The 17,353-nt window shown below is 39.4% G+C and overlaps 1 protein-coding gene across 1 annotated transcript; it reads right to left on the reverse strand.

Annotated features, from left to right (window-relative positions):
• Positions 1-8,680: 8,680 nt before the first annotated feature.
• On the reverse strand, positions 8,681-14,078 carry LOC139779878 (uncharacterized). The gene is made up of 5 exons (XM_071718356.1): positions 13,725-14,078; positions 13,326-13,542; positions 13,159-13,233; positions 10,482-10,691; positions 8,681-10,382 (listed from the first exon to the last, which is right to left on the reverse strand). The coding sequence occupies exons 1-5, from the start codon at positions 13,876-13,878 to the stop codon at positions 10,250-10,252; spliced, it is 789 nt and encodes a 262-aa protein (XP_071574457.1). The 5' UTR covers positions 13,879-14,078; the 3' UTR covers positions 8,681-10,249.
• Between the last annotated feature and the right edge of the window lie 3,275 nt (positions 14,079-17,353).

Consider the following 17,353-nt stretch of genomic DNA (forward strand, 5'->3'; position numbering starts at 1 on the left):
TCTCTCTTCTCTCTCTCCTCTCTCTATCTCTCTCTCTCTCCTCTCTCCTCTCCTCTCTCTTCCTCTCTCTCTCTCTCATCTCTCTCTCTCTCCTCTCTCTCTCCTCCTTCCTCTCTCTCTCTCTCTCTCTCTCTCTCTCTCTCTCTCTCTCTCTTCCTCTCTTCTCATCTCCTCTCTCCTCTCTCTCTCTCTCTCTCTCTCTCTCTCTCTCTCCTCTCTCTCTCTCTCTCTCTCTCTCTCTCTCTCTCTCTCTCTCTCTTCTCTCTCTCTCTGTGAGTATCATACTGTGCTTATTCTTTGTGCTCTTGCTTTGAACGATCCTCTTTTCTGCTGTAAGTTGCCTTCGGGCCATTTTGTTTGCAGATTCTGGCATGTTTTTGGTTGCTTATCAAGCACAATTGCTATCTCTTGGGTGATTGCTGTCTGTCAATGCGCATTTTAGTGGAGAATATTTTTGCCTGCTATAACCTAGCTCTTGGCTGTTTCTGTTGAGAATTGGCTATCGCGGCTACGCATGCGTTAAAGGTTTCTCCATCTCGACGCTATCTTCTGGACACGTGCTATCTGGGTGACTATTGACTGCCATATGTGACTCCGTGCAGGTGGTCTGTGTGTAGTGACCTTTACTATCGCTGCTGCGGGCGCGTTATCGCTGCGTATTCCTTCTGCTGTATTGCCTGCATGTGTGGTGGGGATGCAACGCTCGTGCGCTAAATGTAAGAAAACGATTGCGACTACCCTGATTGAATGTGAGTGCAGGAGAATATTTCATCCGGGCTGTGTTAAGCCGTATTCGGTCACCAAGTACGCCGACACTTGTTGCAAGTCATTGTCTTGTTCTCTCAATTTACCTCTCACACCTGAGGTAGAAAGTTCTGTATCAACAGTTAATTTTGACACTATGACTGCTCCTGTAAGCGTCGGCGCTCAGTCGCGGTCTCTGTCTCAGTCTCAATGTGATAATACGACTAATGACCTTTTGCTTCGTTTGACCGAACAACTGAGTGAATCAAATGCAAGACTGACTGAGAAACTGAGTGAGTCTAATGCGAAATTTTCGGCTTTTGTTGAGGAACAGCGGCGAACGAATGTAGAACTAAAGATAAACTCGATAAGTTAAACAGTATTGCGAGCAATGTCGAGCGAAACAGCCTGCGTATGTTGAGTTAGAGCAGCGGTGTGAGGCTCTTTCGGATGAGATTCGAGGGCTTAGGAGCGATCGTGCTGATTCTTGTTCTGTCGCGCGCGGAGACCGGGAATGAGTTGATTGTTTCGGGTGTGCCTGCCACGATATCTGTCACCCCTTCTGAGTGTGTTCGCAATGTGTTTGCGGCATTGAAATCCCGGAATTGTCGTGCCACATTCTTAACGTTAGGACTGTTGCTCGTAAGTCTGCGCCTGCGAGGGCTTCTGACCGCCCCTTACCTACTTCAGATACTAACTCTTACATCGTCACATTAGCCTCGTCTGCGGTTCGTGAGATTGTAATATCTAAAAAACGAGCTCGGCGTGTGCTTATGCAGAAGGAGGTCTGTGATAATGGTTCGGATCGGAGTGTGCACGTGAACGAGCTGCTCCCCAAAGACACTTACGAACTGTTGCAGCAGACGAAGCGTGTCGCTAAAGACAAATCTTATGCGTATGTTTGGGTGAGGGGGGGTCGTGTACATGTCAGGCACTCGGATGGTCAGCCTGTATTAAGATTGACTCGGCGTCTGATCTTGACAAGTTAGTTTGACGTGCTCGTTCCGATTGCTCGTTGCCATCCGTCGCTCATCGTGGCTGTGTTCGAGGTCTACTCAGTTTTGCGTGGCTCAATTTAACGCCAATTCCCTGCGGGGACATATTGATTATATTAGACTGCATTTTGCCACTCGTTCTTATCATTTAATTTCTGTCTCTGAAACATGGCTCAATGTGAATGTCTCTGATGCGACTGTGGCCTTGGACAATTACTTCTTGGTTCGTCATGATAGAGAGGGATGGATGGGCGGTGGAGTGGCGTGTTACGTGCATAGGTCGCTTCAAGTTAAGATCTTGGCCACCTCTAATTACGTCTGTGATAATTCACCTGAATATCTCCTTATCGAGGTACGTCTACCAGATGGTGAATCGGTGCTATTTGCGTCTATTTACAGAAGGCCTAAGGGTCTACTTTTGCATGACTTTGTCGAGTCTCTAAACCGATTCTCTCATCTCTACAAAAACATTATTATTGGTGGTGACTTGAATTGCAATTATCATCGACTAACTTCGAGGCGGATTATTTGCGTGAACTAATGTCTGGTTTATCGTTGCATATTGTTAACTCTGAGCCTACCCATCACACTGCAATTTCTGATTCTTGGCTTGACGTGCTTGTAGTGGATGATATGGACAAAATTATATCATTCACTAAATCTCAGAGTCCTTTCATTGCCGGTCATGATCTTTTGGAATTGTCTACGTCACTCAGCTCTAAACTTAGACCGGTGTGCTCTATTTCTCGGCGTAACTACAGGGGAATTGTTGACTCTGAGTTCTGTGATTACCTTGTATCCATTGCTGGCGCCGTACGGTCTGAAATTGATGGTGTGTCAGAAGACACTAATGTGGACGGATTGTGTGGAGTGCTGTCTGGTGCCTTGTTGGGGGCACTTGACATCTTTGCCCCTATTCGTAACTTTGTAATCAGGAAGCCTCCTGTGCAGTGGCTAACTCCTGAATTGATTGCTCGTCTACATACTCGTGATCAGCTGTATAAGCGTGCTAAACGGGCCAATAGTCTCTTAGGTTATGCTTCCTACAGACTCTTCCGAAATCAACTCAATGCGGATATAAGGCGAGCTAAGAATGAATTTTACTATAAGTCTCTCATCGGTATTATTGACCCTGCCAAATTATGGAGACAACTTGCTCGGCTGGGGCTTGCAAAATTGTCTCTCACTTCTCCGTTACATTTCTTTTCGTCTGACCAGCTGAACTTATATTATGCGTCTGTTTCCAATGCTCAGCCTATATGCCTTCACTCTGACCTTATTTCGGCCATTGCTTCGATCACCTGTCCTTCTGATCGTCCCGAATTCGTTTTCTCTTCCATCTCACCTCGGTCAGTCTTTGAGCTTATGTCTGGGAGACCTCTTCACTCTTATGCTTCTGGCTCAGACGGCATTCCACTATATGTTTTGCGTATTGCATGGCCTATTATTTCGCCATTACTGGTGTCCTTATTTAATCGATCGTTAGACACTTCCTCGTTCCCGTCAGAGTGGAAGAAGGCATATATTTGCCCGCTTTCAAAGATTCGAGCACCACTATCGCCGTCAGATACCAGACCTATTGCGAATTTACCTGAACTGTCTAAACTACTGGAACGAATTGTCGCTTCACAGATATTAGACTACCTAAACAAATACGACATTCTGAATCCCAGACAGTCTGCGTACCGCTCAGGGTATAACACTCAATCTGCGCTTCTGCGGGTTTGCAACGATATCAAGCAGGGGATTGATGAGGGACTTATCACAATAATGATACTTTTTGATTTTAGCAAGGCATTCGATACAGTCTCCCATCTGCTACTACTTATTAAGCTCAAACAGATAGGCTTCTCTGACGCTGTCTTAAACTGGATTTTCTCCTACCTAACAGGTCGTTCTCAAGCAGTTATTGATGACGAGGGCAGTCTTTCTGACTGGATATTTACTTCGTCTGGAGTCCCTCAAGGTTCCGTGCTTGGCCCTCTGTTGTTTTCTTTATATATTAATGACATTTATAAGATTTTACGTTACGCATCTCACATGATTTTTGCGGATGATGTTCAGATCTACCGCCTATGTTCACCGGCTAATATTCTTCAGGCTTTGGAATTGATTACATGTGATGCCAATGCTATCTTTGATTATGCTAATACGAATGGACTAAAGCTTAACGCTACTAAATCTAAGGTTATTATTTTTGGAAGTCAAGCTTATATTAATACCATTGATCTTAGTAGTCTACCACCCATCATTGTGAATAATACGCCCCTACCATTTGTAAATGAGGTTAGGAATTTGGGTGTCATTTTTATGTCCAATCTTTCGTGGAAGAGACATATCTCGCTGATCTCACAAAGAGTGCATTATGCGTTGAATAATTTGAAGTTCAACAAGAACTCTCTTTCTACCAATCTCAGGATTAAACTTGTCACTACCCTAATCATGCCACATATCGATTATTGTTGTCTCGTATATCATGGTTTGAGCGGCGAGTTGAATACAAAATTGCAAAGGCTCGTCAACTGTTGTATTCGTTTCATCTATGACCTTAAGCGTGACGAACACATTACACCGTATCGACGTCAGTTGAGGTGGCTTTCGGTTGAAAATAGGAGATATTACTTTCTTGGATGTCAGATCTATCGCATTCTACATATGTGTTCTCCTTCATATCTACGTGAGCTCTTTCCTCCTCCCGATCCAGCACTTAGGAGATCTGACCGACTAGCTGCTTCATCCACTCAAACGTTCCATATTCCTGGTCACAGAACTGTTGCTTTCAGAAATTCCTTCCAACTTTCTTCCATATACTTCTGGCATTCTCTTCCTGATACAATTACTTCTGCATCTTCACTTCCATCATTCAAAAGCCTACTTTTTGCGTTTTTGCTTTCGTCTGAATCGGAGTGACGGGCCTTTGTTCTTTTGTTCTTGCGTACCTCCTGCGAGTGTACTCTTCCATAATTTTAGTTCGCGTTATGTTTCTCTATTAGTTTTAAGTTGCGTTAGTTGTAAGTAGCGTTAGTTTTAAGTAGCGTTAGTTGTAAGTTGGCTTGTAATTGCCATATTGTTATTGAGAGAGAGCATGTGCTTGCGGTTACAATTTTCTTTGTATACTTTTGCCCTGTAGCCATTGCTTGGGCATAATAAATGATCAATCAATCAATCAATCAATCTCTCTCTCTCTCTCTCTCTCTCTCTCTCTCTCTCTCTCTCTCTCTCTCTCTCTCTCTCTCTCTCTCTCTCTCTCTCTCTCTCTCGCTCCACCTGAATCTTGAAAAATCATTTCTTCCTTTGTTTTACGTACTGCGTCGTAAAGAATAGTGCAAAAATGTTTAGTCTACGCGATAACACCCCCTTTTCCTAGAAAACATTTGTTTACGGCGCCCGCGAAACGTGTCCCGACAGGTTCGATGCGTCATCGGGTCGATCATCGTCGATGACGTCATTTTTTCCTTTGTTTTTTACGTACTGCGTGCATAGATTGTTTTTTAAGTATAAATCATGCTATAATTTCTTCGCGCGCATTTCCATTCGAGCCGTATATGCGACGTCCGCCGGAGCATCGGCGTCTTGCTTCTATGTTACGGTATGCGATATTTGTTTGTAAATTCAAGCAGCCGGACTTCTGACGGATGTCGGCGCTCGCCTTTGTAGTGCGAGACGTATTTTATCTTACTTTTCGCTGGAAGCGATTATCAGTTTTATACACCGTCATTATATTTTTCTCTGGCGACTTCTCCGTTCTGCAACCGTCATTGAATTCAGTCTCGTCGTGGCTGTGAGCATGTTTAAACGTGTTTCGTCCGGAAATATTTTTTGAGGATTGGTGACGCAGTTAGTCGCCTTTGTTGCGTTTGCGATTCATCAAACTGATTCCGTATTACATTCTATCAATCAATAGTGAAAAGTTCTCGAACGTGACATTGTTTTTTGTGATTAAACTAAGTTTTTTGTAATGTCTCCGCGCCTTCCCCTGCAAGACGCGAAAGACATTGAGAAGAGCGATATTCAGAGGGGATGTATTTTCGAGTTTGACAATTTAGATTTTGACGACTCTGATAGTGATCAGGGGGGGAGGCCCGCTGCTCAGCCACCCGGCATCTCACGCGGGCGGGCGCTGCTGAACGCTGCCGGCCTCACGACCATCGGACGCGGGCGGGACGCGACCGTCGGACGCGGGCGGGCGCAATTTTACGCCGACTACCTCGCGCAGGGTCGCGGGTATCGTCCTACTGCGGAGGACGAAAGATTGGCGGACGAGGCGTTTGACGCATTCGAATTTAATCACCGTGTGGCTGTGGCTCCCGTCAACCGCCCTGGCCGCCAAAATCAGCGAGAAATACTGTTAACCACATTCAGATTGCTGACGGAGGGCCGTGGCCGCCTAACTCTGCGGGACCGCGCCCCCCCCCCCTCGCCGAAATTATGGTAGGACCGCGACCGGCGCGACCGCGGCGCGACCGCGAACCCCCACGCGACGATAGGAGCACCCCGTGCGAACCCCGCGTCGCGACCGCGGACCCCACGCGGACCTCGCGGCGCGACCGCGCATCCCCACGCGGACTTCCCTCCCGCGGACCCCGCGGCGCGGGTGAATCATCCCGGTGAGTCATACACGTGAGTCATACACGTGGTATGTCAAGGTCAACCCCTCCCCACCCCCTTCCCCCTCGTAATCCAATACCCTTGTGTAACCCCGATACCCCCCCTCCTCCTCACCCCCCGCGAAATCCGATACCCTTGTGTAACCCGTTACCCCCCCCCCTCACCCCTCACCCCCCCGCAATCCGATACCTCCTCTCCCTCACCCCCCCCCTCGAAGCTCCCGGGGTAAAATCGGTGTACTATACTTACTTTAAACATTAGTACTAAGATTTTTGATTGAATAAAAAAACAAACGTAATTTAGGGAAGAATGCGACAGGAGTAAAAAAGCAGCGCCAAGTTTTTTTACAAGAAAAATTTATTTATTTTGTTTTAATTAAATATTTTTATTTTGTACTGTTACTTCTTTAATTCTTTGTAATTAAAATGATTCTTTGTAATATTAAAAATTTGTTAAAGAGAATTAAGAAGCTATTACTACTTGGGTTGGAATAGGAAGACCCTTGAATAGGAACACAAAGATACCACTTGGGTTTTATTTTTTTTAAGTAGTTGCACAATTATTTTTTAAAGCAATATACATATTCTCTTTGCAATTGACGCAATTTAATTTAAAGATTTCATATTTTTTTTTTAAATACATGTCACTTGAGTTGAGTTAGGTAATATAATTTTGTGAAGGAGAAATTAAAGATTTTACATCTTTTTTTGAAATACATGTTACTTGAGTTAAGTTAGGTAATATAATTTTGTGAAGAAGAAATAAAGTTACCACTTAGGTTGGATTCTTGAATTTACAAAATACATTGCGTGTACTTGGCGCCTTTTTTTTACTTTTTTTGAAAATATAATATACACATATATTTTTCCAACTAATAAATCATATTTAATATTAATAAATTATTTATTCAATTTTTTAAAAAACGTATATTTAATGATGTATTACGTATACCTTCCCAGCCAAAAGCATAGTAATCTGAGAAATCTAATATATATCGGTTGTATGCATACTTTAACGGTTGACTATTATTGCATATCATAACAAGGACATTAATATTACCGATTTGAGTGATTTTAACCATTTTTTATAATTACTGGCAGCGTATTTGTAAATATTCTTTAGAGGTTCAAAACTTTTGGCTGGAAATCTTGCCTGAATCCAACTGCTAGAAACAAAAATCATAAATATATAATCTGGATAAAGACAAAAAGTAACGGTTAAATGTGATCAAAAATATCACGCAATAGTATAAAATATTATTATAAAAGGTAAATAAATACGCTGAATACAAAAATAAAAAGAAAAAATATCGAGCGAACAACACAAGAAGACGTGGCAACACCCCTCACTGTTGATATTACTTTTAACTATTGGCTGCTCTGAACGCCCGACCGATAGTACCCTTTATATCATTGACATGCTGAGAAAAGGAAAGTTAGTAGTGAGGTCAAAAAATGTTGAAATGTAATAAAAACCCACTTTTAAGATATAAAGGCAAATGAGACATCAGAGGCCGTATATAAACATCGGCTGAAAATATCGGAAACCGGCAGCAAAAATGTGAAAAACATATATAGTTACCGAGCTTGCAGTGCGACGTTGCCGTGTTTTTAGGGTCAAACGTCAAGATCTGTGAGAGTGCTGCAGTTTTTATTTTTTTTCTCAGAAACTAGTCAGTGAATCATCGTGAAATTTATTGAGAATCTGTGCCAATGTATCCTCTATACACCGTAATTTTTTCAAGAATTGTTCTCTATTTTTTCTTTATATTCTGAATGCATATATTTGATAATTTGTCAATCTCCATAAGAATTCATACGAAATTAAAAAGTTAATAACTTTTAAACGGGTCAGACAATCGATTGCAAATTTAACACAGGTTTTTGGGATATATAAGTGCACAATCTCTGTAAATTTCACCTTCATCCTTCTATTTTGACTTAAGCGATATACATCCTTAATGTTAACAAAACATTTATTTAATGTTGATAAAACATTTATTTAATGTTAATAAAACATTTATTTAATGTTAATAAAACATTTATTTAATGTTAATAAAACATTTCTTAATGTTAACTAATAACGTTTATTTAATATTAAAAACACTTTTTTAATGTTAAAAAAACGTTTTTTAATGTTAACTAACGTTTATTTAATATTAAAAACACATTTTTCTAATGTTAAAAAAACATTTTTTACAATATTAAAATAAATATTTTTTTAATAAGAAAAAAAGGATCTATCCCATTAATTTAAACGTTTTTTAAATATTTTTTTTCATGACTAAAAACGTTTTTAAAAACGTTTAAAAAATATTATTTTGCTACTTGGGATATCTTCTTCTTCATCAGACAATCGGTCCGCTAGATAAACAGAATCTGGACTATGTACATCACTTATAGTAATTAACGATTCACAACTACCATCTCCTTCAGTATTTTTTCGTACAGAAAATACATGTTTCGAGTGTTTTCCAAGGATATACCATTTCAAACGATTTTTTACTTCCACGGGTGTGGGATGATCATATCCACTTCCCATGAATCTTATGTAGGAAAAGAAGTTTTCTAGGATATCCTGATTTAATCTTCTCGCACATATTTTACGTCAAACATTTCAGACGGGTACTTATCTTGTAGATGTGCAAACATTTCTTGCAGTGATCTGTTACATAATAAAATTCCTTTCTGGAATTGCAATAAACTCTTGCTTTGCCCAACTCGCATTTCCATCATAAATTCGTTCATATTACTAATAATCTTATTTTATTTTGTTCTTCTACGTTAATGCCATAGGCATTTGATACGCCACACTTGCCATATTTAAATGTGCTGTTGAAGACATCAAACCAATCATTGAAAAGTTTTAATATCTCGGATGTATGTTTCCATTGTGTATTGCCAAGAAAACCATTTTCTCCACACCATTTAATGGCTAGTGCATTTTTATTTGAGAAAACTTGAGCTGCTAGTTTCACGTTTTATCGTTGCGTGCATCTCGCATCAAGATGTAATGTACTTAATTTGTGACATATTTTCAAATCACCATTATTCAATGTTAGTAGTTGTTCCAAACATGTTTTGTTCACGAAGTTTCCTTTAATTTTAAATCCAGAATCTAGCAAATTGTTTCTTGCTAATTTCAAAAAGTGCGGAACGTCTGCATAAAAAAATATTTTTAGGGAATTGTTTGCGGGATGCATAATAAAACATTTTTTCTCGATGTCTGTTGTGATGATTTTATCCTTGGAATGACTATGATTTTCAACTCCGATATGTAAATCTTTCCACAACTTCATATTGCTTAAACCCATATCACACGTAACAGCAATAACAGTGTAATCTATTTTATATAGCTCTTGTATGACAGTAAATAAAATATCACGGGACATTGATATATCAAAATTATAGTAAACTGGTTGCCTCCAATTCTTGAATAAACCTCGAGCTATGATAAATAAACAAGTCTTATGAGGCCCATAAACTTTTTGTTGCTTTCTGTCAATGTCTAACTTATTTGAAATATATCGTCGAATGTTAAAACAGATATTTTCTCTACTGTTGAAAGATTGTGTCTTTTACTTAACATAATGTTTATAACCTCATTTAAAATCCCAGGTAAAACTTTAAACTTAGCTACCCAATTGTGCAAAGTTATTGGACACGGCAATACCTTTTTAACGTTTCTTAAATATTTATATGCTTTTGGACTTAACAGGCGTAAAGAAATGGCAGACATGATGTCTTCCGACCATTGTACGCGGTTTCGTGTTGACAGTAATATCGAAATTTGACCTGGCGTAAATACTTTACGCAAAGCATTAGTAGCAATTGCTTCGGCTTCCTTCTGGTTATTCTTTCTTATTTTTGTCACTTCAGCTTGCAACTGTGATATTTGTTTATTTAATTGTTCATTTTTTTGTTCAAGATCTTGATTTTCTTCAAATAATTGTTGCTTTTTTCCTCACTGTTTCGGAGCTGTATCAGTAATGTTTCCATTGAACTTGCATTGTTGTCTATGTTAATCTCTTTATTTCTGTAAAATACAAAACATTTTTATATAAAATGTATATACATACATATAAACGTATTAAGTATAATAGGGAAAAGCTTATAAAGATATATAGGTACGTACATGTCTAGTTTTATTGTATCATTTTGTTCAATATTTTCAAGATATTCCTCTGTCATATTTTGTGTTTCTTCTTCAACATTTATATTGTCTTTTTCGATATTTTGATTTTGATTTTCTTCAAATAATTGTTGCTTTTCTATCTCAGAGTTTCGAAACTCTATCATTAATGTTTCCGTTGAACTATTGTTGTTTATGCTAATCTCTTTATTTCTGTAAAACACAAAACATTTTTATATAAAATATATATTGTATGTGTGTGTGTGTGTGTGTGTGTTTGCGCGGGCGCGCGCGCGCGCCTGTGTGTGTGTGTGTGTGTGTGTGTGTGTGTGTGTGTGTGTGTGTGTGTGTATTGTGACGTTGCAGTTTCGCAAATTTTGAAGAAGAGAACTAAACTTACAAAATCATCGAGATCATAGAATTTTACAGATAATAATAGTAGAATATTACGCGGACAAATAATATAGAGTATCGGCAAAAATTACGACCGAACACGACGTAACTGGAATAAACGCGAAATAATAGCGTGAAATGCCGCGAAATGATAGTGCGTCACGCTCGGAGCGCGTGAGCGCAAGGTCCAAACCCGTGCAGGGATTCTGTCGCCAAATTTTCTTAGTCTAACGCAAGTAATAATCTTAATCTAACGCGGGGAATAATCTTAAACTAACGCAGAGAATGAACGTGACGCGAGTGACGTCCCAATGCAAGAGGGAACGAACGCAAGGTGTGATATCGCCGAGGATATCTTAACGCGAAGAATAAGGCGCCGAGGCGCTCGACGTAACGCGAAATACTACTCTAACGCGAGGAAATATGCGGAATTACCGCAAGCCATACTATAACTAACGCGAAATTACGGATTTGTCCTAACGCAGGAAACCGAGACTAATGCAAGTGATTCTGATCGAACGCAACACACGCGATCGTCAGCGATAATCCAACGCGAAAAATGATGCCCCGAGGCACTCGGCATAACGCAAAATACTCGAATTAACGCGAAAAAGATTACGGCATTACCGTGAGTAATAACAAGACGCAATATTAGGTCGACGCGAATGGTATCCTAAGGCAAACAACATCCTAACACGAATAATATCTTAACGCCAGAAGTTAGTCGGCACGAACAATACTCTCGCGCAAATAATATGTCGGCCTGAACGACGTTCTCTCGCAATTACGATCCTACGTAAAGGCTTGAACGCAAGACTCTGACGCGAATCATACGATAATGCCGGTAACATTAGGACGCAATCACGCGAATAATATCTCGACGCAACCGATATCGCGTGAACAAGCTAAGTGTTCGGACGCGAACCACAAGTAACGCAATTAAACCAACGCGAATAACCGTCTGATGCAATTAATATCGCGTGCGGAACCTAAGATTCGACCGGGCGAAATACCACGCACAACGAGACACGCGGTCGTGAAAACGAAGGGCGCGAGAAATGGCGTATTCGCGATATCGAACGTCGTCATCGACGCGCCTAACGCGATCTCCAGGAGTTCGTAGATTTCGATCGCGATCCCACGGCCACGAGACCATTCCGGTGCCCCTCGCTCTCGCTATCGATCGCTAAATACACCTTGTCGGCGAATACGCTAATTATCGCGAATATTCCCGAGCGAGAGCGCGACACGGGGAGCGGTGTCGTGGCTTTACATAGAACATTACCGAGGCAACCTCACCGTAGGCTGACTCTCTCCCGAGGATCCTCGCTGTCGTCCCAAGGGTCAAGAAGGTAGCTGCCGGGAGTCGTACTAGACTCCGAAGTGCGACTTAAGTGCGAAGAGTAAAGTACCGCGACTTAACTTCCTACGTGCGTCGGTTATCGAGGACGATTCAAGAATGCTCCCGAAATTTCGCTCGATGGCGGAATCGATAGCGCACCCCACCCCGGGCGTACGCGGCCCCGCGACGCTATAGCGCGGACCAATAGGGGATGAGCTCGCAGGCTCGCGGTGTATCCTCGCGCAGGGCCGTTAATCACGGCTTTTCGCAGGGCGCTCAACGGCCCTTCGTTCGCGCGGCGATTTTCGGGATCCTTCTCGGCAGCGGACGGGACGTGATTGCCTCCGCTTTCCTCCCTTTTTTGGTCCGGGAACGGTGGCCAACCATCCCGTAATCCGGTCGGTAGTGTGAGGAGGGCAGGTGAGCTGATTTAGCCTCGGCGTCCTGGGGCCCTGCCATTATGGGTCCGCCCGCCGCTGTGTCACGCGCCGCGCGCGTGTTTTCCTGCGCTCCGTCGTTCTCGGCGGCCCGCGAGTTGTCGCTTCGATCCGCTTTCCGTCGTTCGATTTCTCGCCTTTGTCCTTTTCGTCGACTCCGCTTTCGCTTCCTCTGCATCCTCTCAGGAAACTCCGGGTCTCGGCTCGGTGAGGCGCCACGCAACAACACAATATAAAAAAAGGATCAGAATACCGTAACGCAATTATAATTATGCCCCTGGAGATCTCTCGCATCGATTCGTTGAACCGTCCTCGGGCGTGAAAAAGGTCGCAAAACCCGCGCCTTGTGACGGCGGCGGGGCGCTGCAACGATGCAGCGAAACTGCAACGTCACAATATATATAATGGAGAAAAGCTTATATATATATATAAGCCTTTATATATATATATATATATATATATATATATATATATATATATATATATATAAAGGTATACAGCTACATACATGTCTAGTTCCTGTTTATGTTCCTCTTTTGCATACTGCAGAAGTTCTGTATACGTAGGTATACCAGTCTTTATTCTGAAAGAATATAAAAAAATTACTTTTTATTTACAATTTACATACATACATGTAAAAATATTAATATATTAAAAAATGTAGAAAATACTTACGATACGTTATTTTCTTTTATCTTTTTATTATTTTCGTAATCTTTTTCATTTTGCGACATTCTTTTTCTTTTTCTTTCTGCATTTAATGTTAACATTTTACATGGAACAGAACCTTTTTTTAACCGTCGTAATTCTTTAGCAGGTATATTTTTTGACCTCCGTTTTGTGAATTCCATTATGAAACAATTTGTGTCAAAATGGTCACTGCATATTCTTGCTAAAATTTTATCATAATATACTTATTACAATATGTATAGTTTACACAGATGTTTAAAAAAAAAAGGTAAAATATTTTAAGGGGATTTAGTATGTCCAAAAACAAATCGAAAAGTCTTAATAAACATGAGTTCATAAATGAATTTAGGATGATAAGGAAATACATTTATTATAGCAACTAACCTGAATCAACCTTTAAACTTGTCTCAGTTTGTTTACAGGCATCAAGCCATTGCTGACGAATAGAAGTTTCTTTCGGAAATCTAAAAAAAGTTATTCCTTTTGCATCTCCGTCGCATGTTCGATTTTTGCAATTTTTAATGCAACACGATGGCATTGGCTGCGTTCAGCAGAACGCAACAGTTTTCAACCGTTTTATGATTCTCTGCTGAACGATTCTAAATGCACTCAAAGTCTCAACACGTTCATTCGGCGGTCGCCATGATTTTCAGCTAATTAAAAGTACGCTGAATATGGCTGCGTTCAGCAGAGCGCAACAGTTTTCAACCGTTTTATGATTCTCTGCTGAACGATTCTAAGCGCATTCAAAGTCTCAACACGTTCACTCAGCGGTTGCCATGATTTTCAGCGAACTAAAAGTACGCTGTATCTCAAGCAAAACGTTATCAGTAAAATAACTGCCTCCAGTGTATTAACATCGCTGAGAATGTATAAATATAAATATACATATAAAAATATTATTTATATCGCAATAGATACAGTGGAAACGCACAGAAAGTTACAAAATGGTATGTAAAAATATTAATATAAGAAAATAAAGAAATATACAATATTATAATTATAATTTAGATAAATTCGGGTTAGCACGCATATAACATAGAATAATAGGTTAAATCGTTAAATGTATACAAAATATGTTATACTTTGATGCATTATACTTATTAATTAAATGTAATGTACTAACTCAAATTATAATATTACTATAATAAAATATACATACCTTCTAATGATGTTTATGGCACATCTTGTAATATGTGATGCATTCCTACTATCTCTTGGTAATTTTCTTCAAAATAATTATTGAACAAGTTTACATAAGTACATAAGTACATGACATTTAATTAATAAGTATAATGCATCAAAGTATTTTACATATTTTATATATATTTAGGGGGTCTATACACGTATATATGAGTTTGGCTCGCAAGTCCGGCTCGGCGAGCTTGATTCGCGAGTTGAACTCGAACGTTTTTTCACCACACACGAAAAGAAAATGTGCGAATTTGGCTCATCTGACGCCGAGCCCGGCTCGTGACATCCCATCCACGAACGAGTAGAAGCCGAGCCGAGCCGGACTTGCGAGCTAAACTCGTACGTGTATAGACCCCCTTAACCTATTATTCTAAGTTATATGCGTGCAAACCCGAATTTATCTAAATTATAATTATATATTTCTTTATTTTCTTATATTAATATTTGTACATACCGTAGTCCATACATTTATACATCGCGTAATCCATACTATATGTCGATGACGTTTTGCTTGACAGCTTGACGTTTTGCGTATTTTTAATTCGCTGAAAATCATGGCGACTGTTAAGTGAACGTGTTGAGACTTTACGTGCGTTTAGAATCGTTCAGCAGAGAACCATAAAACAGTTGCAATACTGTTGCGTTCTGCTGAACGCAGCCATTGTTTCTGTAAACAAAATATAATATGTAGCTTACTAATAATAAGTTGGCACATTTTGTTTTATGTTAATTATTTTGTTTTATGGTCAACATATATTTTTACAACTTACCTAAATAATATTCAACACTATACAAGTATACAATAAACCTCTTAAAATGTGCACTTCTTCTTTTTCACTACACTGAAGGCACATGCGGCGGCTAACAATCTAACCTCTTACATATCATGGAAGTAGCCATGTTGCTTTTTACATTTGGGGAGGCTTTTTGATTGGTCAGAAGGCAGCCATTATTTTAGACCACTGCGCATCTCGGGAATGAAACACCTTTCTTTTTACATCATTTTTTAGACGACTTTTCGTTTAGTTAAACAGTCGACTTTTCGTGTAGTCGGAAATACGTCTTTTAGACATCTTTTCGTCTAGTCAAAAAGATGACTATAAAAAGATATATTTTCGTCATCTTTTAGACATCTTTTCGACTAGCCGAAAATACGACTATAAAAAGACATTTTTTCGTCATCTTTTAGTTTTACGTGTCTGGGCAGTGTGCTTTTGGTTAAAACAAAGAATACTCTGTATTAATTTCTACTATTCTCTGCTTTAACAAAGGTTATAATTCTAAAATATATAATATATAATTGAATAAAGTTGTAAATAACATGTGATTTAATAGTAAGAAGCGAAATATGTATCCATAAATTATTATTTCTTTACTTACAGACATCGTAATACTTTAAGTATTAATTATAAACAAACGGAATGAGCGACAATTTTTCTTCTGAAAATCTTTAATTTTTTACTATCCAAAATACACAAAAAATTTGAAAATTTTAAAAAAATCGGAGATAGTGCCGTTGTTCTACATATTTACCTAAAGTTTTATTGAATTAGAAATTTGAATTAGAAGTTTTATTGAATTAGTTATTAGTTACAAAAAATTACTAATTACGTAAAAATTAATAATGTTTAGGTAGAAGTGCATTACGCATTACTTAAAAAAATTAGTAATTTGTTAGAGAAAAATGTCTAGTTACTAGTGAAAATTAGTATTTAGGCGAAAATAAATTAATTTCTTTTTGCAATTGGTAATCAGTAGAAATAAATTGTTTATTATTAAAATAATTAATATTTGTCAAAAATGAATTACTATCTACTTATTTTTAAAAATTAATAATTAGTGGAAAATAATTATTAATTTTTTTAATAACGAATATTTAGTCTCAAGTAAATTAGTTATTTTAAAAATTATTAATTGGTTTAATATAATTTAATTATTACAGTTAAACGTGGTTTAATGTTATATATATATATATATATATATAGCAAGATTCCGATAAAACCCTGGCGCCTTAATTTGACGATGGTTTCTGGTAGTACTTTTAACGTTGAACAAAAAATTATATGGGTCTTATAGAGCTAACCGCTCTGGTTTTCAAGATATACAGTGTTGAAGTTAAAAATAAATAATATGAATTTTTAAATAATACTTCAATTGTGTGTATAAACAGTATACACGTACCGCCCCTCCCCCGCAAGCAGGGGGTGGGGGTGAACCTCAGATCGCGTGAAAAGTTAAAAACCCGTTTTTTCTTCTTTCGTCGCTTCGTATGAAAAGTTGCATTGTGTAAAAATATTTAATATCTGTAACAGAAATAATTTGTTATAGCAGAGAATAGTTAGGATATTGAAAAGTGGCACCTCGTGACACCTTGTTTCGCGTGGAAAGTGTATGCGTGGAGGCAGTAGGTTCCGCCCCCCTGTGAGGGGCTCCACTATTGTTAAACTTAAAACAACCTAGCTTCCGAGGCGCGGATCTAGCTCGCGGCTGGTCAGGGTTCGGAGTAGGCGCGGAGGAAGACACAAGACTCGGTTAACAAGAAAAAGTAACAAGGTTTATTCTAATAATCGTTAATACATGAGTTTTGATCGCAGACGCGAATAACGCAACGGGATATGTACAGTGAGATGGGCGACGGTCGTACAGCGAGACCGCGGAGATCGAACGCGCGAATGCCGGAGCTATACGTACAATATAATACGCGGATATCGTATAGTGAGATCGCGGAGATCGCGGAGCGCGAATGTCGAAGCGGGGATATATGTACAAGGGGAGACGCGGGCGTCGTACAGAAAGATCGCGGAGGTCGGACGCGCGAA

The sequence above is a fragment of the Temnothorax nylanderi genome, unplaced genomic scaffold (genome assembly GCF_030848795.1).
Source record: "Temnothorax nylanderi isolate EJ_2023f unplaced genomic scaffold, tnyl_v1.0 TNYL_tig0247_pilon, whole genome shotgun sequence".
NCBI classification, from domain to species: domain Eukaryota; kingdom Metazoa; phylum Arthropoda; class Insecta; order Hymenoptera; family Formicidae; genus Temnothorax; species Temnothorax nylanderi.

What these genes read in the sequence shown, in the direction of transcription:
- LOC139779878 (XM_071718356.1), bottom strand. Translation starts at nt 13,878, where the DNA reads ATGCCATCGTGTTGCATTAAAAATTGCAAAAATCGAACATGCGACGGA. An exon ending in ATAAAAGAAAATAACGTATC is followed by an intron (nt 13,234 to 13,325) that starts GTAAGTATTTTC and finishes ATATTCTTTCAG; the next exon opens with AATAAAGACTGGTATACCTA. An exon ending in GATACAATAAAACTAGACAT is followed by an intron (nt 10,383 to 10,481) that starts GTACGTACCTAT and finishes TGTATTTTACAG; the next exon opens with AAATAAAGAGATTAACATAG.